The 26584-nt window shown below is 43.7% G+C and overlaps 6 protein-coding genes across 6 annotated transcripts; 3 read left to right on the forward strand and 3 right to left on the reverse strand.

Moving 5' to 3' along the window:
- Positions 1–1021: 1021 nt before the first annotated feature.
- On the forward strand, positions 1022–5232 carry EAF01_008470 (uncharacterized protein; the record flags this gene model as incomplete). The annotated part of the gene is made up of 4 exons (XM_038916726.1): positions 1022–1285; positions 1353–2404; positions 2497–4255; positions 4309–5232. 4 exons carry the CDS (start codon positions 1022–1024, stop codon positions 5230–5232), a joined length of 3999 nt encoding a protein of 1332 aa, XP_038768088.1.
- A 1029-nt stretch (positions 5233–6261) lies between these two features.
- On the reverse strand, positions 6262–11654 carry EAF01_008471 (uncharacterized protein; the record flags this gene model as incomplete). Its single annotated transcript, XM_038916727.1, has 8 exons — positions 6262–9028; positions 9081–9963; positions 10123–10360; positions 10412–10463; positions 10527–10568; positions 10630–10704; positions 10772–10884; positions 11037–11654. The coding sequence occupies 8 exons, from the start codon at positions 11652–11654 to the stop codon at positions 6262–6264; spliced, it is 4788 nt and encodes a 1595-aa protein (XP_038768089.1).
- A 1151-nt stretch (positions 11655–12805) lies between these two features.
- Positions 12806–13060, reverse strand: EAF01_008472 (uncharacterized protein; the record flags this gene model as incomplete). The annotated part of the gene is made up of 1 exon (XM_038916728.1): positions 12806–13060. The coding sequence occupies one exon, from the start codon at positions 13058–13060 to the stop codon at positions 12806–12808; it is 255 nt and encodes an 84-aa protein (XP_038768090.1).
- A 213-nt stretch (positions 13061–13273) lies between these two features.
- On the reverse strand, positions 13274–14070 carry EAF01_008473 (uncharacterized protein; the record flags this gene model as incomplete). Its single annotated transcript, XM_038916729.1, has 4 exons — positions 13274–13392; positions 13481–13598; positions 13691–13736; positions 13856–14070. The coding sequence occupies 4 exons, from the start codon at positions 14068–14070 to the stop codon at positions 13274–13276; spliced, it is 498 nt and encodes a 165-aa protein (XP_038768091.1).
- A 2292-nt stretch (positions 14071–16362) lies between these two features.
- Positions 16363–17584, forward strand: EAF01_008474 (uncharacterized protein; the record flags this gene model as incomplete). The annotated part of the gene is made up of 4 exons (XM_038916730.1): positions 16363–16779; positions 16838–16907; positions 16967–17179; positions 17253–17584. 4 exons carry the CDS (start codon positions 16363–16365, stop codon positions 17582–17584), a joined length of 1032 nt encoding a protein of 343 aa, XP_038768092.1.
- A 6982-nt stretch (positions 17585–24566) lies between these two features.
- EAF01_008475 (uncharacterized protein) lies at positions 24567–25997 on the forward strand (the record flags this gene model as incomplete). Its single annotated transcript, XM_038916731.1, has 1 exon — positions 24567–25997. One exon carries the CDS (start codon positions 24567–24569, stop codon positions 25995–25997), a length of 1431 nt encoding a protein of 476 aa, XP_038768093.1.
- Positions 25998–26584: the final 587 nt, after the last annotated feature.

Genomic DNA, 26584 nt, shown 5'->3' on the forward strand with positions numbered 1-26584 from the left:
CCCCAAACTTTACATTTAGATAATCTGCGACTCAAGGACTTGGATGTTCGAGATTGACTCACAAATAGAAAAGTGTTAGGGTCCTTTTATGGAAGAGGAAAGCTTCATGTGATGAAAGATAAAGATAGGAGGAACGGCGTTGCTCATGATTAAAGCCATGATGAAAGCCATACTGATATTCCTGATATCTTTGACGATGTGTATATCAAGTATAAACCCACACAGAAAGCTGTAAGCGTGAGGGTATTTCATTGTATCAAAATCTTCCAGGGATATCTAGGAACTTCCGATCATCAAGTTTCTTGGAAGACATCGAATGTTTTCCTATACTTCGAACCAGAAGATAGCACGACTTGAATATAGTAAATCAAAAGATACGAATAGAAGAAACAAAGAGCAGCCTACTCAAGAATGCTTCACATAAAATATATCAAAATTGGGGTTCCTCCACCCACTCTATCTTGAAGTCTCCGATTTCATTATATTGGGCTCGGAGCTTCATGAATCCCATCTATCCTTCGATGCTCGTGTGTAAATGGAAAACGTATTAGCAAAATCTAAACTCTTTGAGAGAGAAGTAAAGGCCCCGTAGGAATTGCTCTTGCTTGAGGACATATATAGCTAGCTACCTGCCATTTTTTTGCATTGAATATTGAACGAGGTCCGGATATTGTAGAAAGATGCTTGTGAGATCTTACTAATCCGCGAGGCTGCACCATCGATCCTTCTTATCATACCTCGGAGCCTAGATTACCCGATCCATATGGGAATTGAGCAAACGCATGTCAACCAATAGATAACAAATATCAAAACTGTCCACCTGCAAGGCTGACTTCTCCAAGATTCACATTTTAGATAACTTATGTTCTACTGCAGAGCAGAGCAGAGCAAGCAAAGTCATTCGTTCCTGTCTCTTCTTGTCATTCTTTTCGGAAACAAGACCCCCCTCTCTTTGCATGTTTTCACTTCTAATCTTACTTGACAATGGAACTGCAAAATTCAAGAGCCACTCTGCGTACTAATGGATCTATCAAACACTGATCGTGCCGGTGAATCGAAAACTCCAAAGATATCACGACAAAGACGCTTAAAGCGTAAGAACCTCGCAGAATCTCCAGTACGATCATCGAAGCCTTCTCAAAAACGACCGAAGAAGAAAGAGGATACTCCCCCCTTATATGATATAAATGGCATATTGGATGAACGAAAATCTGGCAATATTACGGAGTTTCTGATAGACTGGAAAGACAATCTAGAAACGGGGGAATCCTACGAACCGACTTGGGTATGATTGATGAAACTTATACCAACATATATCAAAGCGTTCGAAACTGACCAGCGAATAATTTTAGGAACCTTATGCCCATGTTACAGAAACCGCAATTTATGAATGGGAAAATCGGCCAGTCGTCCAAAGTCACAGTTCTCAACCACAAGATAGCGAACCTATACGGCCGGCGAAACGAAGAACGAACAACACCGAAGCTTCCGTCTTACCACAGAAGAGACAGGGACATCATTTCAATAGAGCTGTTGGAAAGAGGGTCGGAACGAAGAACAAGATCCAGGAGATCAAGGATACTTACGAGGACCAAGATTCGGGCCCTGGAAATGGTCTTTCAATTGTGATAGCTCTCAATAAAGATATAAATCCAAACGAATATACTGTCATCAGGTCATCTCAGCTATCAGATTACTCAAACTCTCCGGGACAATTGCAAGCATCCTCTCCTTTGCAAAGTCAAGATTCACCAGATTCTCAAAAAGTATTGCCACGTAGAAGATCAGCTCCGGCGTTTATATGGGACGAGGATATTGAAGCAGACTCTCAATATTTATTATCTTGTTCTACCCCATACCATCGGTCCATTCCGAGGAGCGTAAGTGACAGTGAAGACCTTCAATCGGTACGACCCGAGATTTCGGACCGAACCCGGAAAGGTATTAGCCGTAGTATTCTTGGAATCACACAACATAACGTTAAGGAGCAGCAAAAAGGTTCTAGTAATAATTTAAATCAAAACGAGTCGTCTTTAAAATCTTCAATCCCGGACAGTTTTCTCATTGACAATTTATCTTCATCAATTGATCAGATTTCCGCCCCACCGGTATCCTTGACACCACATCAACATCCAAGACCGCAACCCCCCTTAGATCCTGCAGCCAGTGAGGAACCATCTCAACAGCCCCCCGTCACGGATCTCTCTCCAGCGGTAAATTCTTCAATTCGTAACTCTCCAAACACTCTTGATCAATCATTAGAAGAAGAGGAGGAGGGGAAAGGAGAGGAAAGAGAAGAAGAAGAAGAGGAGCGCGAAACAGACCAAGCCGAGACTCAGAAGCAATCACAATTGTCGTTGGAGATACCTGATTCGTTTCTTGTGAGCGATACACCTACCAAAAGGTTAGTTTATCATTCCTTGTTTTGTAGAATTTTGTTTCACATTATTCTTCATGACACTTTTATGCGATCAAAACTTACAACATCATTTTTAGTTCTCAAACCCAAGGCGTGGACGCGCACATCAGTAGTCAAGACCGTGCTTCTTCTTTGCCCACTGGTCAATCTCAACCCGAAATTGTACTTTCCGATTCTCAACGTTCTCAATCACTTCCCTCGGCCACAATCAATAACTCAAGCTCAGAAGAGACTTGGCAAGCTGCACAAATCGTTACTCAAGTTCCTAGAACTTTATCTCAAGACCTTTTTGGTGGGAATTCCCAGTCACAAGGCTCTAAAGACCACGTGCAGGTTGACAATTCCCAAGTCTCGAATCTTGCACCCACAAGTCCGGAACTTAACCACCACGATCTTTCAAAATCAAACTCTGTATCAGAAGATCAGCCCGATAACAGTAACTGCGTTGCCCGCTTTGAAGATCCTGAAACGCAACCCTCAGGCTCCGAGCCTTCCGCAGGAGCACAAGTAATAGAGAGTATCGAGTTCGAGGCGGGTCTCCACAACGCCCAATTACAGTCTCAAGAACCGCTATTCTCGCAAGAATCGGCAGACTTAGCTTGGCCTAGCAGTGGTGACTTAGCGGCAATAGCTTCGTCTCCCACTAAGATGTCAGCTGCTTCTCACCTTGCCGTTGGTGAGAGGAGAGCGAGGTCAACAAAGTCTAGATCTCCATCGACCTTGCCTCCAAGAGTAGCAACTGCACCGCCAGCATCCTCAACCAATCTTCCATTGCCCATGCGGGATAACATTGCTGATGTATCGAAGCCGCGCAATAGAGCAACGTCCATGCCAAGAGCTTCAATCGAATCTCCAAGCACAAGTCCCAACGTTTTGACTGTCCGCAAACTGGGACGAAATGAATTTATCATTCCGCTGCCAATGATGAACCAAGTCCGTGAAGTATACGATACTACCATCAGAGATAGGAAAAATGACATTCTATCTTTCCTAGGGGGGTCGCCAACAGCAGCAGATTCAGAAAGCATGGATTTGATGATCGAGGAATTGAAATTGATATGTGATCATCAAGATTTGATTGTGGAAGAGTCTTCGACTCAGAGCCTGGATGACAGTACCCAAGCTAGATACGCTGTAACTATCAGCACCAAGTTCTTGTTTGTTCAGCAGTTTCTGGACTCGCTTCGATCAACTAAGGTTCACGTGGTGATATTAGCACGAGAGATGATCCTACCTATTCTTGAAGCACTCTTCAGATATAGGGAGTACAATTACAGTCGCCCCGATATATCCGGTACACCGGAAAAGTCTACAAAGGATTCAATGCAGATCACGCTACTTCCTACGTGGATAGATGTTCGTGATTGCCTTGTCGCTCCCGCTTCAGTGGTTTTGGCATTTGATTCGTCATTCCCGACCTCTGAAGTAAGAGATGAATATCATCAGATTCTGCCTCTCGACCCTAAAAGCCCAGAAAAGCGCGTACCTTTAATATGGCTTATCACCACAAACTCTGTTGAACATATTGAACTATGCATTCCCACCAGAGTATCATCAAGACGCAAAGATAAATTAGTCCAATACATCACTCAAACTCGAAAGGTTGTCGGTCGTTTAGATACGACTATCTATCCTGAGCCACAGCAGGCCGCCAGAGCAGCTGCGGAGTACATTCTTGAGGACCCGATGGAAGTTGCCTGGCCCATAGTGCCTATGCCAGATATCGACATTCCCTTGCCTGGCTATGGAGCTTTCAACTGTCGATCGGATTCACTGACTCAATCTTTGTTTTCTCCAACTGAACCAAGAATGCAAACCGGTTTCAAGCGGCCGTCTGTAAGTACATTCTTGCTTTGCTTCATCTCATAGCATGACAATGACTCTTTTAGGATTTTGATGCTGTAGACGAAGATACTGCGTTTAAGCGCCAGCGACTTACACCCACAAGACAGGGTAGAGAGCTTGATTTGAACACGACGAACGGGAACTTGGTGGAGCTCAACAAGGAACTAAAAATGCTGCGTAGTCGATGCGAAGATTACGAAGGAAGTATCAAGCGAATTCAACCAAAATTCCAGCGAGCCCTAGACGAGAGAGCCCGATTCGAGCACGAAAACGCCCAAGCCGTGAAACGTCTATCCGAGTACGAGAGGAAATTGGAAATACAAGCCAGTGTAGCCGCAAAATTTCGTGAAGAGAACGCTGCGTTGAAAATTGAGCTTGCCGCTGCTCAAAAATCTCTTGCCACCTCTGCTGTTCCCTCCATAGCTGAATTTCAGAAAACAAAAGACGAACTTCGCGATGCACAGGCTGAAATCGAACGTCTCAAGAAGAATCACGCGAGTGCAGAAAAACGAGCTGATTATGCAGCGTCTCTCTATCAAGAGCACTCTCAACAAACCCACGAAATGCGCAATAAACTTGAAGCCCTCCAATCCGAACGCAAGGGCCTTCAAAGCGAGGCCTCTGCTGCCCGTGTCGAGATCCAAAAGGTCAATCACGACGGAGTCATACAGCAACAACTTGATTCTATCAACGAGCTCAAGAGAGAACTTGCCGAACGAGAACGAATGCTAGAAAGCGTCAGTAGACAGTTGGAATCATACCAGAACGGACGCAGAACAACGCGTGGTACGAGTGTCCCAAGAAGTCCGAGAATGAATAATATGAGTCCGAGACCGAGAGTGATAGGCAGCATGGCACCGGGGAGCAATACAGCGAGCAGGGGAAATAGCCCAGCGCCGGGTATTTTTGCTGGTGATCTGTTTCAGGGCGGTGATACGGGGAGAAGATTTGGCGCACATTTGCAATAAGGTGGATGGATGATTTGATCGAGAATAGGTCTTAGAGTCTACTTTTGTATTTCGAGGATGAGGTTTACGGTTGATGATTAAGATATACTAGGTACTCAATCAAATTTCTGCACATGGAGAATACTAGGATGGGTGGATAATTTGCAGCGCGGCGATGAACTCTGAATTTCGATCTGAAAATACAAATGGGCTGGAGGGAGCATGTTTAAAGGATATTTACACATGGCGTCTTCTGCGTTTTTCCGGATATGTGATTCTATTTCATTTCGTGTTTCGAATTTGCTTGCGGTTTTTCGATGGAGCGGGAGGAAATATTCTTTTCGCATTTGCGTTTGCGTTGCGTGTATCGGTAGCTAGAGACGTATGCCAATACTTCATCGTTGGGGTTGGCTAGTCAATAAGATAGTTGGGAGGACTGGATATAATGAGTACCTTTCATAATCACAATAAGTTACTTACTTATTATATACTCGACTTAAATTTTCAAAGAGGAGAAATATATGCTGGTGCCGTGGAAAATTTCAGCATGTGCGAGCTCCCACCCCAGTTTACATGGCACGTTCTTGAGACTAGAACAAACTCCGTATACATTATTTATTCTTTCTATCTACCATCGCAAATGCTTATTATTTGCCCCGAATGTCTATCTAGCCACGCTCGTTCGCCCCCAGCAAGCTGCAGAGAAATGATACTCTCCTCTAATCCTGTAACGAAGAACTTACCATCCAGCAAATTATCCCAGTCCCGATTAACTCTCTTTCGAAAATGTCCATCTCGCTCCCTATGTATCCGCTGTGCCAACTCCGACCAGCACAATGCTATCCTTGACCCACAGCGCCAAAAGAAACGCCTATCTATCAAAACATAAAGTGATGGAGCAATACAACCCTAAGCAATTGTAGTATGAGATGAGCCGAAAGTTAACATGCAAAAAAGACTCTTTGGGTATGCCATAAAAAAATAATCTAGAACGCCGTTGGTTCCCGAGAAAAGAAATGTTTTGTTAGTGTCGGTGGAATCGATAATATTTCACGGCTTACACTGAGCAATCATCTTGGCCTCCGCAGAATCTCGCCCAGACAACGGTTTTTTGTTTACAAACCCTTCCATGGCATGATCACGGAAGCGTTCTGCAGGAGCCTTTGTTCTTGAGCTAGTATCTTGCCGCGCGAATCGTGTCACAGCAGGTGTTTTGATTTCTGGACGATCATGCTTTCGCGAACTAGCTACCGGAGGGGAAGGCGGAAATTGTTGAAGCTTTGAGAAACTATCATCAGGCTCATCCAAAAGCATTGGGTCATCGCTAGTCAGATCCACCGCGTCCTCGTTGAATTTTGACCCTGTCCATTTTGCCAAATTCGAGCCACGCTGCTCTGGCGACGGGGAACGTAAAACTGTTCCGTTCCTTCTCAGTTTTATATCACTTTCCAGTTGTCGAGGTGAATTCATACCAGAACGCGATGGACTTTCTAAACCTTGGGTATGATCCTCTCCCTGGCATTCGTGTGCAGGTAAAAGTCCTGAAACTTCGCCTAGTAAGGTTGCCTGGCCTGTCGATTTGCCGAACATATTGCAGAAAACACCAACAGCATTGCCGATCAAACTTTTACCACCTCGAGATTCTTGTTCAGTTGTTTCCTCGCCTTTGTGAGGCTCGTCATTCTCGAGATCAATGACAGAGGGCTCCCTCCGTCGGTTTTGGGCTAACAATTGTTGATCCGCACCTTCCTGTGTTGTTTCTTCATCTTCTTGGGAATCACGAATCTCAAGGTGTATAGGAGGCTTGGAAGTATTGGCCACAGTATGCGCACTTTGGCGAGCGTCCCTATCATGAACTCTTGATTTTGGTTGCTCTTCAACTGGCTTATCGTCTATAACATTAACGGAAGTTGATGTAGGGCCTTCTTGGGATTGTTCTTGAAGATTGTCCTGGCTATCACTGATATTGATAACTTCCTTGGATTTTGGCATCGATTTTAGAGAATTCCTCGCCTCTGTCGACTCTGTCGAGGTATCATCGTAATTACGACGTTCATTGAGAGTGAAGGTGTTAGCAACAGACTTTTGTTGGGCAATGTTTGACCCGGGGCCAGACGCTGTTTGCGACTTTGCCAAGTCAGTCTGGTTAGCAGTCATGAAAGGAACATCTTTCCCCCTTTTAGCCTTTTTCGCCATTTTGGCCATTTTGGCTGCATATGCTTCTTGAACTTGCTCCTTCTGAAGCTTGAGAAGAATATTGCGGATCTTAGTACGAAATGCAGGTGTATCATTCCGATCGCCATCAACTTCGTACTTGTTCTCCATGATATCTTCTATGAAACTATCAGGGCGTTCAAAGAATTCCTCAATGTAGCTTAGCAGGTACACGCCACAGTCGCAATAATTGCCTTGTACAGGGAGACCTTTACCTAAATATCTTCCTGTGGCACTATCTTTGTCCTGTGTTTTTGCCGCCATACCAATGGGTTTAGGGGGTGTGATTGACATGTTTTTCTTCGCTTTAATTTCGGCGACCATGTAATCTTTGAGATTGCTACAAGTATTGGAGTGTTTCAAAGCAAGTGAATCAAAAGTGATGATTCTAGGCTGCTTTGGGTCATAGGTGCGAATTGGCGGAATTCTTTTGCCCTTTGCCGTGGAGTTTGACTTTGTCGGTGGCGAGCTCGATTGTGCTAGATCAATCACATTTGTTGCAGACTTGTCTACCCCGGTATCGTCCGGATCCATTTCCAATGAAGTAGATAGCAATCCGTGGTGACTGGGAGGGAAACTCTTTGCAAGCTCGAGATCTATTGGAGCTCCGCTTTCCTCGCCATGTGCCAATGACAACTCTCCAAAGCTATTGTTGACACCAGTCTCGTCTTTATCATTTACAGATCTCACGGGACCAGACGGTGGTGATTTAGAGGGTGTGGTGAGCTTGCTTGCGCTGCAAGACTCTATTTCTCTATTCTGTTCAGATTGCGCACCATTCTCGATAGGTTGTGACGACTGTTTGATCTCTAGGTTGAGAAGCTTGGGCGCATTGCATATGATTGCCACATACCAATGAGTATTCTCATTGACGGGAACAATAATATAATCATAAGACAGAAGATCAACTTTCGCTGTCCATCTCTCAACAGCCTCATAGTTGATCCCTTTCTTGCCCTTCGCAGCCTTGGTTAAGCTTGCGTAAAAAAACGTGTTATGAACATAAACGCGATTAGCCAGCTCGGGATGCTGCTGCTCGAGCCAGAGGAGATAGAACATAATAAGATTGTCGTTCAGAAACTCTCCATTATCAAGCCTGTAGATATCTTGCTTATCAACGGTAGCGGTCTTCTTACCGCTCTTAGGATATACCACAGATTTCTCCCAATTCTTTTCCCAGTCCCTATTGACCTCAGACCAACGTTCCGGGCTGGGACTTCTTGCCTCGGAGGTCGGTTTGAACGACTTGGGTCTCTCAGCGCTTCGTAATGAAGCACGAGTTCCATTGGTTTTGCTGGATGATGTGTAAAACTCGGCGGGTTCGATTGGATCGGAATTATCATTCTTGTTTTGTTGAGAGAGCGGCATCTGCATCTTTTCATGAATTTTTTGCCTCTTTGCTCTTGAGAGATTGTAATGTTGTGCTTGCTGACCGTCATGCCCAAGCAATTGGGTTCGCTGCGCCGTTCGTCTGTCTTGATTTAACGTCAAGAGTTGAACGTCTTCAGGCTGGCTTTCGGCTCTGCTTCGTTTCTTGGCTGCTTGGTCAGCTCTCTTGTCGAGTTCTTCGCGGGTATGATGAAACCTTTGATCGATTTCAGAACTAAATTGTTTATCAGCTTGGGGAATCAAAAATAAGGATCAAGATTACGAACGATTCCACCCATTTAACTTCAGCATCTTTCAGGAATGGCTTGATCGACTTGAGGAAATTTTCAATCTCGAACAACCCGGAAAATTCCATGAGCATGTCATGATCCTTCATGGGACCAATCCCTTGAGACTTTCGGATAGTCAGTTTACAGGAGTCACGTCCAACCGTCATTTTAAGGATGGCATTTGCGTTGATAAAGAACCCTCCAATGATTTTCTTATCATCACCCATAAGTCCCAATGTCCCGGACTTGTCCAGAACCACGCACTGCTTCTGCATTGTACCTGGTCGATGCCAATAAAAAGTTGGTGAAAAGAGGCTTTCAACCCTGAAAGATTTCCTGTAGTCCCGTTCTTGTAATTTTTGGTCGTGAGATCTATCGCTGCCCCATTTCGTCATGTCACCCCTTCTATCAAGGCTCGATTCTATATCAATATCATCCTCGCCGTCGTTGTAGTTGGCTTCTGGGTTCTGTCGTGATTTATTGGCCCGCTTTACATGCAATACCTCGGGTGGGTTTCCCTGCGATAACTCATCCTCACTGCCGTCCTCTAGTCGCAACTCTCCCAATACACGTCTCTTTTGTACAGAATTGAATGAAATGCGCCTTTCGAGTTGCGAATTTGAGACGCGCGACGATTTCTGGATTTCGCTTGCTCTCGAACGTGGAGCTTGGTGTGCAGCTGCTAGGTGTAAGTTGCTACCAAACGGAATTACAACGCGAGGAACGGATTTCGAGGCAGAGTGTGGAGCCTGCAGCTCATCTTCTTCATTGGATATAGGGTCTCTAATATCCTCCAGTTGTGAACCATTTGTAAGTCTCTTAGCGTTGGCGGTCTGTTGTGCCTTAAAACCAGCATTTCCGTGAGTGTGACCCTGGCTTTCTGAATAGTGGTCAGAGTTAACTTTATGCCTCTTACGCTTGTCCTTTCGCGGCTTCACTAAGTCATTGACCGCTTGGTATTCAGCTACGGTGTACGCTTCAAAAGACTTGACTTTTGAGCGAATGCCATTTTCTTGGTGAGGCGAGCTATTGTACTGACTCTGTATAGGCATCTGGCTCATAGGTCCCTGACCCTGATTTGCTTCATGCTCAAAATGATTTGGCCCGCTGCCTGTTCCATTGCTTAAAAGTGCTTGCTCTGTTTTTTGCTTCTTGTTGGGTCGTTCAGCTTGAAGATTGAAGGGCTCGAATGACCGGGTGTGCGAATATGAAGGAGTATTTTGTGCATTTCTCAGCCGGTTCACAGGTTTTTTGCCTCCATGTAAAGCAGGTCTGGTCTTTTAAATGTCAGCTAGAGGGCATTGTATTGACAGTGTGCCAGGACGTACCATCTTTGCACCGGTCTCTTTGAATGCTTTGGAAGATTGCGCCGTTGGAGAACTGCAGAATTGCTCCGTTAGTACAAGAACGAACACTAGACGGACTGCAGAGGGAGTATTCTACATTCGGGTGCTGGTATTTTTCCAGTAGCGATGTGCAAACATCCTATATATTTGGTTAGTACATACTCAATTCGAAGTACATTCGTCTGCCAAACTCATCATACCACTCGACCGGCTGCACAATCTTGCTTGAGTCCGTATCCCCTTCCTTTGGCGCATCATCCACCAAAGTTATTGGACTTCAAGGATTAGTTATGCGCCAAACCAAAAAGTGTGTGGCTTGTGAATTTTTCAGAGTGAGCATACCTGTGATCATCTAGGCCATCGAAATCATTTATGTTTTGAATTATTGGCTTCTCGTTATTTGCATTACATATGTCGATGTACGCAAGTTTGGAAACTTTTTGGAAGTGGATGTTCTGCAGGCGGGCGCGCGCATCAAATGTTAGCTCAAAGCAGTGGGGCTAGCCGAGAGATTTCAATGATAGTCAGATAGCACACATAGCCTTGTGGCCGAAATGCGATAAGATTACAGCAAAAAGAAGACGACATGAGAAAGAAGAAAACTTACACTTGTCTCTGGCTCTTCCAAGTCTTCTATATGGGAGATGGATGTATCTGACACCAATTTTGGCTCGACACCTTTTCGCTGAAACCCTTTGTCTATCCTAACTTCATAGTGTCCATCTGTCTCGGAAACATGTTGAAGATTCATTCGGGGGTGATGGATTTTTGAACCCGTGGATTTCGAGCTGATAGATTCAATAGCATCGATGAATAATGGTCTAGGAAGTGATATCTGGGCTCCTTCGCTGTTGCGCCTTTCATAGATACACCGTTGCTGACTTGTCTGGTGGTGGTGGTTATTGGTAGTGAAGACTTTTGAGTTTGTTTCGAGAGGTTGAACATCCTCATAAATTAATGAGGTTCTGGCAATAATCAAGGCTCGCTTCTGAGTGGTTGCTTCTGAAGTTACTTCGGCGTCATCAGATTCCGAATTATCCATGACCACAAGATTTAACGCCTTATTCTTGGACAGCCGCGCTTCGTACTGTTGAAGAATGCCATCTATCACATCCGTATTTGAGTTTGGAGTTGAGATGGTGCTGTTGTTTGATTCTTCAGAACTTCTTGATCCGTTACCATCTTGGAATTTCCTCCAGATCAGCGGCGTGAGAATAGAATCCATATTGCTCAATGGCCATTCACTTCCTATTTGTTGGTTTTCTCTTGAATTCCTGGGACAAGTTGTTCTCCCTGAAGGAAATTGGTTAGCGGTTAGCCCATGCTCTTTGATGTTCGAAGGAGATGCACCTTTTCCTTTTGCATATATTGCAAAAATAGAATTGAATGTCACTCAAGGTCTTGACTTGACAATGATGTTCTCTCCAGTGACTTGTCTTTCTAGGGACTTTTGGGCTGGAAAGTGCAGTTTTTGTTCTTGCAATCCTTTGAAGTGAAAGGTTGTAAGGAAGGTGAGAACAACACACTCTGTCGCAAAAGACCCGACCCTCCCGAGATAGACAGAAAGTTGAAATGAAGAACTTACGGCCAGTTTCTTGAGAATATTTTCTATTCTAGAAACCAGATAGCTTGCGGATGCGTAGTTTTCCGGCACCGTCAAAAGGTACTTGAGAGGGAAAACAGCTGGAAATTTTGGGTCGTCGCAGACCACAATATTTCTGAAGTTTGTGAATTTGAAGATCAGGCAATTAAGAATGGCAGCAAACCCTTCGGGTAATGGAATATTCACAGTGAATACTTGCTGTCCCTCGACCAACCACGGACCGCTTTTCGAGTAAACAGTCTAGATGGGAAGATGGAAACGTAATCGAGCACTTCTTAGCTTCAATCTGATTTTCACTTTAAAAAGATACTTTGTCTGTTTACACAGAGTCTACAGTAGAGCAGCCAAACACAGTTCCCGGTAATCAGTAGAAATCACCAAGCTACACAATCTACTGAGGAATTTTGCAGTACTGTAACTGGGTTCAAATCTAATTGCATTTCTTATATCATACACACATTGCCCGGAAGGGAAAAGATCAGAAACAACACACCATAGGTCAATACAATCTCACGGAATGTGTGTTGAGAGCATCCAAGTCAGCAAGCAAGAACTGGTTGGTCTCGATATATAGCCACTAACCAATAATAGCGGATTTGGATCGGATCCTCGAGCTTAAATATAAGAACTATGCAATAAGTCATGATACATAAGAATATTCATGTATCAAGCCTTTATATCCTCGTGCTTGACCTGTCTAACAATGTCTCCACGCCAACCCTAAATCAAGTTCCCCGTGAACGTCCGTAGAACATCTTTGAAATTTAACTACTTCAAATAGAAATATAACCTGAACATATTTCAGCTTCGAGGAGTTTGAGACCATCTTGAGCTTGAGGTCCAGCCTTCCATAAGTTTAAGGCTGTCTTAACCTGACCCGAGCCGAAACTGGTTCTGCACAATGATATATGACTTGTCAGTTTTTTGACAGCCCTGACATCGAAGCTCCCTAATCCTCTCCTCCAATTCTCAGTCGCCATATTTTCCATCCAATCGAGACTTGTTTCTGTAGGACTGTAGGCTGGCATTAGTAACAAATATTAAAATCCTCCTTATCACTGAATACGATGGCAATTGACAGGTCTTTTCCAAACTGGTGGGTTGTGGATTGTGATTCTTAATACAGCTGTACAGATAAGAAAAGTCGCAATTCAGAGCCATGAAGCACTCTGTCCATCTATCCTCAGTATCATTTCTCCTTCATCTACAAAAGCTCTTCCCTCGTTCACCGTCGTCATCATCTATTTGGACTCTGGGTAGAGGTCCTCCTTCAAGCTCACACCTAATTCCTCACGGAGAGGCTTAAGTTCCTCCAAATATTGGTCATATTGGCCACGGTTCTCGACCTTTGCTTTGATACCTATGTATGATGATGTCAGCCCTATACCCCTCCTCAACTATGCCTAGTATCCACCCCACTTGCGAAATGCAAAACAAACACTACATACCCTCGAAGATTCGTACGGCTGTAGGGTAATCGTTGACTCTTCTTGCGGCTTTCAATGCGGCAACGACGACGGATGGGGAAGGTACGAGATCGTAGGCAAAAGCGTTGTTGAGGTTTCTCTATACAAGGAAGATTATACGATAATTAGCACTGTGTAGATACACATGTAGAGAACGTGGGGAAGAAAGAAAGTAATGAGGACTACACATACCTGAAGCTCGAAAACATCTTGAACTTGCTCGAATTCCTTCTCATATCTATCCGGTCGTTAGCCAACCTTGGTACCGCATGTTGATCTCCCTTCGGCTCGTTTCGGTTGTGTGGGAAACATGCTCAAATGCGAGCAATATGCCCCTCCAATTGAAGACCGACATACCTAGCTGTGAATTCCTCGAAACTCTCCTCGTGGTGACCAGCTTCTTGCCCGTCCTTATCGGCAGACAAACTGCGGCTGGTGGTGCTGAAAGAGCTAACAGAAGTTGCGCTCATTGTTGGGGCAGCACGGGGAGTGAAGCTTCGGAGTCCATTGGATCTGAAAATAGCCGATGGCTGCGCGCGCGTAGCAATACGCAGAAATCTGGTTGACGACATTAGGAAAAGCTGTTGTGGTGAGGTTATTGGGTATTTCGTGAACTTTCGACGGGTTGGAAGTCAAAATTGCACAGTTTCGACAATTTCCAGACCAAGTCAATCCATGTGCTATGATTGGTTATAAACATCGCTTAGTCATAGCCTCAGCACCCGAGGCCTTGAATAATATTGATGTCAGGTCATTTCATCTTTCGAGTATCCCACCTCTGCTTACCTGTACTTCGTATGTCTACCATGTTGCTCTTTCTCAGATCCAGATCCATCTTACATGGCAATTTGATTTTCAAAGTTGTTAATTCGGATTCATAAAAACCATCATTCGTTTGATACATGACTTGGAAGCACTTTTTAGGATGTCATCGCATGCGTGACAGATCCGACTAACTTATGGTTATCCATCTTGACAGATTTGACAGATTGACTAGGTATCTTGATATCCTGGGGTTCATGGCTGGATTGCCAGTCAGAATAAAGGTCGTCGTCTTCTTTTTAGTCATGTCACAGTACGGCTCTTTTCGTTTCTCAAACCAGTACCCAGCACTTCCTTCAATGGCATTTGTAAAACATATTCTCAAATGTCGAGACTATTCCCCGCGTTTCCCGCAGCGTCTCCCATCTAGAACAATATAAACATGTGATCTTTCAATCCCGACTACTTAATCTCCTCCATTGACAAAATGTTAATGCTTTCAACCGGCCATTATGATCAACAGTAGATGAACTTCAGGACGAACCGAGGTCATCATCTCAGCATACAGCATAGCGACACATTCTGTACAGCTTTTTTAGATGCCAAGAGTGCGAATATCGCTTCCGAGCTCAAGCTCCATAGCACTCCGAGCATCCACGCGACGGACAGCAAGGCGGCTTGACCGATTAGCATGGAGTCTATATCGGTGAATAATTGAAGTGTGTGGTAGGTAGTGACTGAGCTCTTAGGCTATCTGAAGTAGATTCTATGAAGTTTCTCAGCCCACGTCCTTCCCAGGTGACAGAGACTAACAGGTTAGAACAAATACTCGCGATGGCTTTCTGCTAATTTCAAATTTCAATGTTGCATGTTATTAGCCCAACTCTATCAGGGTTTCTAGGAGCCAGTTGACTCGCTAGAAAAAGGGTTGGGGATATTAAGGTTTGCTTGAGCCTCATCAACCGCCAGATATGCACGATGTTTACAAGATTACATATAAGTAGACAGGAAAGAATCTATTAGATTTCTTTGCTTTGGTGGTTGTGAACACAGGGTAACCCAGATGATTGCATTTTTGAACTGTCTACTCCAGAATGTTGCTCTAGCTACTCGCTATGTATATCGACTCTCTAGCCAGCCAACTAATATCAGCATAATGTCACTGTTGGTCTATCCAGTAGCTGCAACCATGTATCCTCCTCACTCAAGCACGCAACATCATCAAAATGCCTTATGACAGACGGAGTCTCTCTACAGAGTAAACCAAGGGTCCACCCCTATTCCTGGAGAATTGAGGTCAACTGTCAAAGTTTCAAAATCCAAGTATGAAATTACCAAAACGCCGTTGCTAACATGAATGGGAATTCATCAACCAGTCACAATTGGTTATATATTCCCACCTATGTAGCTTTTGACAATGCTCCAAGAACCATTGGTTACAGCCAAATGCTTGGAAAAGTCGGTGATGGGATGATACGTAGGAAAAAGCATGTAGCATGTGAAATTCTTCCAGAATCCAATCTCGGTAATGTCTCCCCGTTCCCGACCCCTTTAAGGAAAAAAGTGAACTAGTTGACAGTTCTTCATCTGTTTTGGTAGGAACACATCAAAAAGGAAATTTTTTTTTCCCTCCCCTTCCCTTCCCTTCACTTCACTTCCCTTCTCTTCAATCTTAAGACAGTTCACATTTCTCATCAAGAAGCGACTTTTCTAGAATTGTTTCTCCAGATCCTTTTAACCTTTTCCCCCAAAATTCTTGTGCATCGTTATTCTTCTCATTAGACTACCGGGGGGTTGTCCTAAAGGATATTAATCTATTCACTTCCATTCCCTTCACTCGTCATTCATTCATTCATCCATTGGGTTTTTCAATACTTTTATGTCTTGAATTCATACCGAGAGACTCAGACTCGATCTTTCGTTGTCGTCATCTTATTGCAGAAGAGATTGTTGTTTATAAGTTGCATTTTCGCGTTGTAAATAACTTCTCGCCCTAGCGAATTTCCACTTCTTCGAAAAGAACACGCGACATCTCAAGAGCATTGTCGCACATTCAATATTAAGGTCAACAATCCATCCATCACAATCGCAGTTTTGTCGTTATGTCGTCAAGTGGATTAGATATGAGGGCATTCCCCTTTCCATCAATTGACAAGCCATTCGGTGTGGAATTATGGCCAATCTTCGATAAAGTATTCACCGCGGTGAAAGGCTACCACCCTCAAGACTTCGATTTCCAACCACGAGTTACGCCCATGTCAACATTGAAGGAGAGCGGCTTCACAATTCTGGCATACTATGTAATAATATTCGGTGGAAGGGAGTTGATGCGAAATCGACCAGCCTTCAAACTCAATGGTCCTTTCATGATTCACAACTTTTACCTTACAGCTATCAGCGCCATCCTTTTGGCACTCTTCGTTGAGCAATTGGTACCCACAGTTTACAACCATGGTCTTTTCTACGCCATCTGCGATGTCAGAGGTGGTTGGACTTCTCCCTTGGTTATTCTCTACTATGTAAGTTCTACTAGGGATGAGATGGGATCAATATGATTGTGCGGCTAACACGGATTAGCTCAATTACCTTACAAAATACCTCGAATTGATTGATACCGTCTTCCTCGTCTTGAAGAAAAAGCCATTGAGTACGTAGCCGCAGCGTTGCGATCCATTCCTGGTATATATGCTAATATTTTATGCACAGCTTTCCTTCATTGCTACCACCACGGTGCCACTGCTCTCTTGTGTTACACTCAACTTATTGGATTGACTTCCGTGTCATGGGTCCCAATTACCCTCAACCTCATGGTCCACGTTGTTATGTACTGGTACTATTTCCAGAGCGCGCGTGGAATTCGCATTTGGTGGAAGGAATGGATCACCAGACTCCAGATTATTCAGTTTGTCATTGATCTTGGTAAGGCTGCACAAATCCCCAATCAGCCACATATTATATTTTTCAGCTTGCTAACAGACTCTTCACTTTACAGGCTTCGTTTACTTTGCATCCTACACCTACTTTACGTCAACTTACTTCCCCAACATGCCAAGCGCAGGTCACTGTGCTGGTGAAGAATTTGCAGCTTTCGCTGGTATGGGTATTCTCAGCTCTTACCTTTTGCTCTTCATCTCCTTCTACTTCGCAACCTACAAGAAGGATGGAAAGCGTCCCACGGGTCGCAAGGCTGCTCGTTCCTTGGTCGATGCCAAAGTTCCGGATGTCGCCACACTTACACATGGAAAGATCAATGCAAGCCCTGTAAATGCTCGTGCAACAGGTGTAAGCCCAGCTCGACCAGCGACCCGCTCCCGCAAGGCATAAATCTGCACCTCGGGATACGACTCTACACAATCGGTACGACCGCGACAGTCGATCCGATTATGCGATAAATGATAATGGATAGTCAACTCGCAGCCTCTTTCGAAGCGAGTACACAAACTTCTTGAGAAATAAGAATTCTCCTTGTATAATGGTTTTTTTTTTTTTGGAGTGGCACGACACAGAGTGAGACGTGGCATCGTTTCCACAACTTTTTATCCGTGTTATGGACAGAAATACACATAAGTAATGAATGCCATTGCCAAACAAATGAAAGGATGGGTGGCTTGGGCGGACCTAGAAAAAGAACAATTCAGATTTCAACAACCCTATTTTGAAACTTAGTACTTCCTTAATATTCGTTTCTTGTATGTTGTAGGGCAATATGGTTGTTGGTTGTCATTCAACGAGTCAAGATATCGGCGTGTGGGTGTGGTGATTTAGGAACATGAAGTGAACGATAGCATAATAGACAGACGAAAATTTCATGAACAATTTACTTGTGTATGCGTGTGCTTATGATTTGTATTTTGTGAGTTTGAATTTTTTGATGGTCATTGAAGCTGATGGATGAGTGTTGGAACACGGGGAGGAGATTCAAGGTGGTTGACTTGGAGGAGGTCAGTATGTGTTGTGTACATGGTGTGGGAAAGTTGTAGAGCTAACTGTAGGTTTTATATCTATTGTCTCGGTATGATGAAATGGATTCTCACTTGACTAGGTGTTTCTAATATCACTTTACTTGATATATAGATGGTGATGGATTATGGATGGAAGTGATTGAGAAGGTTTGAATGGCTTGAGTGAAAATTTTCGCTGGTCAGTGGGCGCCGTATGGGACTTGTACAATGTACACAGATGGGGATGAGTGGTATTTTGGATGTGAGAAAAGGGGGGAGGGGCGGGGGTGAATGAGATGGATTTGAATATTTGGATATCTTGATGCCATGGCAAATTGAGGGTTGATGATTGAGATGAGACGACCAATCAAAATCCAATGAATATCTGAGAATTTGGGAAAATCGAATCTTCAAATAAGATACATCCAGATTTCATGGACAGAAAGACAGACATGGTGATCAGATATTGCAGGTTGCGACTCCCGATAGGCTATCTAGGAAATAAATGTGTGCTGGAGGGGATGTTGGTATGAATGGGTAGATAGGTAGGTAGATATCTGGGAATTGGAAATTGGAATGTAACTAAGGAGGGAGGATAGAGGATAGAGGATAGAGAACACGAAATCTCGCCCGGAGACACTGTCTGGAGATGGACTTTGGGGTTGGGAAAGTATTGGAAAGTGGGTGGGAGAGGGGATCATGGAGAATATCTACGGATGTATCCTCAGAGGGGCAATAACTTGATGGAATGTGGAAGTTTTGGGATTGGGTTGGATGGGATTCGCATTGGAGGATAGAGGGGTTAGGACAAAGCACTTTACGGGATGTTGGTTGTTGTTGTTGTTGTTGTTGTTATGATATGCAGTGGTTGAGCGGCTGGTTTGATGAACTATGAATGTGTGGGTGTGTAGTATGGGGGAGGGTGAAAGCGGGAAGGGGAAGAGTTGGAATTAGGGTTTGAGATTTGGGATTCGAGGCTTGGATTTTAGTGAGTCAGTGACAACATGTAATGTTCCATGCTGAATGGAATATGAAACATCTCTTGTAAGCCCTACATATATTTATACATACATAACAAACTCTACCTACACAAACATCTTCGATACCATGTCCTCTACAGAAGATATATATCCCAAAGGAGTGTAACCTACCAAATCTCACTCAAGCTACCAACAACTTCCTCCGCAGTGTCTCATCAAGTAAGCACATCTTACATAAAGATCCAAGTCCAAGTCCCAATCTATCATCCCAGTACCGTGGCTCAGGTACATGTATGTGTGTAAACTTATGCTCGAGAAATGGCGGCTTATGTTTTACATCTACGGAGATCATGTTGCCATCTTACCTTTGAGTCTCGAGTCTTGTTTAAACTCCGCTTATGGCGGAGAGATGGTGGCGGTATAGGCGAGGTGTGCTTACTTAGGATAAGAATAAGAATAAGAATAACAATAACAATAACAATGAGGCTGATGCCATTCAGATCCTGATTTAGCTTCTGGTTCTAGGGTGTGATTATGAATGACATATCGAGTGTGGAGAGGTAATTCTCGGAAGAGGATTTGTGTGTTCAGCTCAGGTCGGTGGGATGGGGTAGCAACTCACATAAAGAGTCCGAAGGAAGGAAAGAGACTCTGAGATGTTGGGTTGGTGATGTTAAAGATAGAAAGATCGTCATGTGAAATTAGATGTTATATTATGTTACGTTGGACGACAAGGTCGGGGTTGGTGATGGTAAGGAAAGACATGGAGGCAGTGATATACATGGGGATACGACGATCAGAAGAGAACAAACTGTTCCTCCCCCTCGTCAGATATTCACAACGCTGATAAGAAAAAACTGGAGTCCATGGAGATGATGACAACGACGAGTGACAAACGAAGCAACAATGTCTCTGTTGAATTGTGATGAGCGTTGGATCCCAATTACCCCCCATATGTATTCTCAGACACGTTGACGTCAGACTGAAGCTGTTCACGTCAATGTCTTTCATATTTTCCTCAAACTGTTGGAAAGTCTCAGATGCGAGATCTATGTATAGTTACATAAATCCCCCGATTTTCAGCCTGTTGTTCGTAAATTTGTGCCTCCCCATCAAGGTGGGCTGGTTAAGGTGATAAATATGTGATACCACATGCGCAAGAAAATTCCAGGGAATTCAATCGTTGTATCCATGAAATCCACAGGTGATGATATCCAATGATACTACATACTCTGTACAGAAATCATTCAGGCTCAGGTTCATCAAAGTCAAGCAATCAAGCAACTCGCCCGTCATCTTGCATGGATTATTATGTTGGATTTAAACTCTGCTTCCACGTCCCAACGCTCCATAATGTGATTGGTGAGTGTGTTGAGGCAGGCCCTGAGTAGGTACAGTGCATTGCCGAAGCCAAGGCGATAAGTCGTAAATGCATAGAGTACCGGTATGGTATCGGGATATATTTTCAAGATGGGTGCTCCAAGCCTCCAACGTGGACACAACACGTTGGACTCTGGCTGTGGTGCGAAGTAGATATTCGTGGGCAGAGTGTGAGAAGTCGGTTTGCGTAGCATTAAGAAAGAAAAATGATAAAATTGACTCTATTGCCTTTAGTATGTAATACTAAACTCTCTAAGAGGTGTCTAGTCAGGTACTAGTGAGGAGCAAATCGAATATCGCAATTATAAAAGACGATCACCATTTAATATCGACTGTGGAGAATATATAGATATCCATCGGCATCATTTAATAGCACACAGACAATTCAAAGTGATTTCTCACCATCTCATGACAAACCATCAAGTCTATCGAGTCTGTTCTCCTATAATCCCGTGACTCGTGAGTCGTGAGTTCGTATTTGTTTGTCAAGGAGCCAGTGAGTGTGAGTGTGAGTGAAAAGATGAAGAAGATGGAGGAGAAGGAAAGGATGGATTATCATGGATAAAGCTTAGCCCTCCCCCCCAAGGTCTATGCTATGATCCAGGGGTCAAGCACTACTAGAGTTAGCCTCGTAACAAAATTCACCTAGTGCCACGAAGTATACTATCTATGTAGGGTCTCGTGGCTCCGTATGGTCAGAACCGTAACCTTTTTCTTCTTTTCTTTTTCCAAGCGTTGGAAAGAAAGCTGTCAGCGTGATTTTGAGGTTCGCTCAAGCATCAAAACGTACATATGGCGATATCTGAATGATAAGGGTGCACAGATTGAATGCAACGGAAAGGCTCAAGGACCACAGACTTTGGGGCGTGTGAGACTCTGAGAGGAATCATTGGAACGTCTCATGATGGGATTCTTTGATACGGGAGTGGAAGTTTTACAGAGGCCCAATTCGAAAAAGAGAAACAATTCTCGTAGCGAAAGTTTAGGAATAGAACCCGTATCGGTATTGGCGTTTACTTCTCTAAAGGCATTTGCTGTCAGCTTGTTGCTCCTGCTGTTTTGTTTTGTTTCGTTTGGTATTGTATGCACCAGTACAGCACGATTGTGTGCGTGCTGCATGTACGTGCGTTGAAAGTGCGTTAAAAGTGCGTTAAAAGGTGCGGTGCAATTTGATGAAGCAAAGAGCAGAGAAAACGGTGATCGGCGTTATTTAATCACTTATGACGATGAGGTTGTATGTGTGGATTCCTCAAGGAAGCAGGAGTTGGTCTGTACTACTCTAGAAATTGAAGTATCATGATCAATGGATCCTACCTACCAAGACACCAAGACTGACTCTGCATGTATAGACACCTGGGTATGAGGTACGTAGAGATCTAAATCGTGGAGAGCATATCTATGCAAATGTGAATTTGAATCAACACGAAACAGTCAGACGAATGAACATGGCAAAACAAAAACCGTTCGGCCTGTTTAGCCTTATCTTCAAGCGGTGTGGGATATAAACTATTGAATGCATGGTGAGATGTAGAGAACTACTCCTAAGCTGCTCTAGTATTGAAGAAAATGGTGTGGTCCAAAAAAGCGCCGGTCTCAGCCTGAAGATTCACCAAATCTGAGATGCACCAATCAAAGCTTATTCAAGCATAGTCTCTTGAGTACCTGGTGAGTAGTGAGGAGGTAGTTTGAGGAAGGGGCTAAGATGCTTCCTGAAGGAAGCTGGAACCCCTTGGTGATATGGGAGGATACGACATACCGACACAACTTGGAACTAGAAATATGCTCGAGTATTATTTGTTATACTTCATAGTCAGTATACTTGCAAAATCTCATAAATAGTCATAAAGAGGAAATCGAATATTGATATCACACTCCATGAATCGTCGAACCAGGAAGGAGGGAGGCGGGAGATGGATCGAGTAAGATGCTGTGGAGCGGGATGTTATGTGGGTGTATGTGGAGGTATGTGATATCCAGTTGTGATTCTTTTTTTGTGGTTTGGTGGCTGGCGGTTGGTTAGATGGTTGGATGACTGAATGGCTGGATGGCTGAATGGATGGAATACTCGCAGTTCGTTCTAAATTCTAAATTCTAAATTCTAAATTCTAAATTCTAAAATGTAGATTCCAAAATCTAAAATCTAAAGCATAAAATTATAGTGGGATGGATGTGCCGCAAACGTCTGTGTGTGCGAAGTATAAGCCCACAGCTCACAGCCTACAAACGCTCGAGTGAGGATTCTTTGACTTTTGATTCAAATGGATTAATAATTATTCTCTTGATATTGTCGATATCATCGGAATTCTCGATATTATTGATATTTCGATTGGCTGATATGCGTGTACGGAGTATGAAATGGGAAAACTTTGATGACAGGAGAAAGAAAGGAGACAGAAAGAAAGGTAGCTAGGCGAGTATAGGTAGATATCCAAGAAACCCCCTTGCAAAGTATGTCCGCCTACTCTGTGTAGTAGATAAAGTATGAGGGTGAGGATGAGGATGACTATGATGACTATGATGACTATGAGCGCGAGTATGAGCATGCACACAACACACGCAACTGGCAATACCAAACGCCCCGTTCCTGCCCCCCCCCCCAGACTACAGGACAGGCATATTTGACATTTGGATTTGGTATCTACTTTTATCATCTTGCATGAACAACAACCACGCAACATACAATCTAAAAAAAACTTGAAATATATTATTATTTTTGCTTTTTCCTTGCCTCTTTTCTAGCCAGATTGGTCTTCTTCCTTGACTTACAGGTTGCCAACATTCATCATCCAGTTCTGCGATAAATTACGGACGGTACAGATCTAAACACTCATCCGCGTCTATATATATATGATGTGCAAATACTTTTCAGCAGCTAAGCAGGAAGTCAAAATATCACCTCATTATAACCTCAGCAGATCAATTCAAGACTTGCTTAGGGTTAGACGTATTTCATGCATGTTAAGTAGAGCCTAGTTGCTACTTGCATTGCCTATCATTATCACAACATTCTCATTGTCACGGCTCTCCGTCTCTATCGACTCCAATTTTATAAAGATCCAATTACCCCATCTTTGAGAACAAATTTTAATTTAGAAAATCCTTTTTTTGTGCTCTTGAAGTTATATCTATCTTATCCTCCTCTTCTTTTTACGGTACTACCTTAGTTAGATATTCCAATTGCAAAATCCATGCTGCTCAACTACTCAAGCATACTCTATATATACACCTCTTTATACACCTAGCATACGCCTCTCCTAAAAAATACTACCTACATACATCATCGTTCGACAAACCTCATTAGAGTACTTCGTACAATATGAAATACTCGCCATAGAACTATATTATCGAAGTTCACCCAAAGACTTTTTCCGGGTCCTCGACATTACCGCCCCATTTATTTTCAAAAAAGAATTTCCAGTTATCCTTTTTTTTTTCTTCTTTTTCTTGGTCTCCCCCGCGTTGGCCGCCAATTACATATCGAGGTTTCGCTTTTTGCGAAAGGACATAAACTTGAAACGATGTACGTTCTCAACTACCACCCAAGACCAGGTATAACCACCGGTCTTCCCTCCTAACACAATTTTAATGATAAGAGAAGCATTTGCCTAACTGGACTTTTATATATAGCTTGACATATTCCCCAGATAGATAGACTTGCATATCTTTTGTTCCGATATTACAACACGTTTCACACGTATACACATACATACACTCACACATCCCAATTACTTAAATTTACTTGACTCTCCTGCCAATTTTATTATATCAAGCTTGCATGGTATTAAAGTATTCGAAGGTCACGAACCATTGAACCATCCCTATCCTTTCATATCTCCTCAACGCATCGACCTAGCTATCTACCCTACCTCGTCTATTCAAAAGTACCAGGGACGAGGACCCACAGAAGCACTTTATATCCTGGACGGATGAGGATATTTCGTGCCGAATAATAACGACGTTTGATTCGTTTTAATAATTTAATCCCTTTATTTTCCCAAAGTCATCATGCCTCTTATGAAGAACTTGTTCCCATCTAGGGAATTGGAAATCGAAAGACCAACTTCGAGAGCTTCCAAAACCTCAAATTTCGCAAACTTCGAATACGACGACGATTCCAATCTTGAAAGCGAGATGGAAGCTACAGTGATGAATAGGCCAAGGCCCAAGAAGAAGCCTAGCATGCCTAAAGTACCTACTATACCCCAGAGAAACAGCAAAAGAACTTCCAAGATCATGAACAATGTTATGTCGGAATTGAAGTGTCTGGATGGGTTTAAAGCTACCCAAGAAGTGGTAGAAGAAAAAGAATCCGAAGTATCAGATCCTCACGAATTATACCTTTCGAGCGAAGAAGATGCTTCACTTTCGGACACAGACTCGCTACTCGATTTCGAAGCTACTCCTCCATCTGATTATGATGGTTCTCGAAGCTCCTCCCGTGCGTCTGCTCAAGTTACTGCGAGAGTAGTCTCCTTTACTCTTGTGTCAAGGCCACGAGTTATCGAAATCCCCCGTCCTGCAAGCTTTCACTCGAATCCTACGTCTCGTAACGTTTCCCCTGTGGCAGACTATCAAATTCGTCATTCAGTCGCAGATATCGCATCATTGGCACCACTCCCTTCACCACACCCACCACGCCGAAGCTCTAGACAGAACTCACCGCTACGAAACTCCGCCCGTCGCTTATCCATCTCCTCGCTTGGTTCCCTCTCCAAGCTCAACACAAATCATCCCAATGCCTCCAGCGTAACCCTTTCGCAACAACCCTCTAAACTCAATTCCAGCTCAACCTTCCTGCAACCTACCTCTGCTGCCTCGAATGCCTCGAATGCCTCTCCACAGCACGCCTTTCTCTCCTCCGATCCATTCCCCTCGCCCGGGCCCTCTCCACGAACCGAAACTCTTCCAGTCCTCCCCGAGCCAGAACAAAGCTTCCAATCTCGTCGCCCCAAATCAATGCATCACGAACGACCCAAAACACCCAATAGTCTCATGGAAGGGCTTCAAGGGCTCACTCGCTCCTTTACCAAGAAGCGTCCCAGTATGCCAAAACTAAACTTATCATACACTACTAGTTCCGTGCCACCCACTCACAGCAATACCTCCAAATCATCCTTAACCCACAGCAATGCGTCTAAAACTAGCTTGCTCACAGTTGAAGAGCGAACACCCAAAGATACCAAATTCGGAAGTATGAAAAGATCCTCCACAGCACCTTTATATGTGCACGAAGAAAGGGAAAAGACAAAGAAGTCGCAGGGAACACAGTCGGCAATCGATGAGAGGGCACCTGTCAGATATGAAGATATCATGAAGAATGTCATCCGCGAGGCCCCGCCCAAGACTCCAATTACTGCACAAGGTACAAGTAGCCCGGGCTTAAAGGGTTGGATGGGCATGGGGATGGGAAACAGAAGAAAGAGTCTTAAGAAATAGACACTCAGATTTCTCAAATCTACAGCTTTTTTTTATTTGTTATTATTTGATTTGTCCTTTCGACACCACGACACGCTCTACTCTACGATACGATCTTCACATTCGTACTCTCGTTCGTCCATAACACCAAGTTGGACGATCTCTTTTTTTGGCAACAGGAGTTTTTAGGATGGGATTGCCGGTACAACACAATGACCGCTACGGAGGCTATCTAACTATCTTGCTATTTGTTTTTTATTTGTTTTCCGCAAGGCGTTTTGAGGTTGGGATTTTGGGAAGGAAATACCTTTGCTTCTTACTACTTTACTATCTCTGCCAGCGCGCATTGCATATGTTTACATACTGTTTATTTTATTACAGTTGATCGATTGATCTTTTTTGGATGGATTCTGGTGTTGGGGAGGCAAAATCCTAGATGGAAATGTGTAATTTTTACTCGAGTTGGATAGAGTCCAAGAGACTTTGGGAAGGAAGGAAGGAGAGAGACATATGAGATGAGATGAGATGAGATGAGATGATATGGGATTAGCATAGCATAGCACAGCACAGCAAAGGAGTAGTATGAAATTTACAACTGCCATTCAATC

The sequence above is a fragment of the Botrytis porri genome, assembly GCF_014898465.1.
Source record: "Botrytis porri strain MUCL 3234 chromosome Unknown BPOR_011, whole genome shotgun sequence".
Taxonomy (NCBI): domain Eukaryota; kingdom Fungi; phylum Ascomycota; class Leotiomycetes; order Helotiales; family Sclerotiniaceae; genus Botrytis; species Botrytis porri.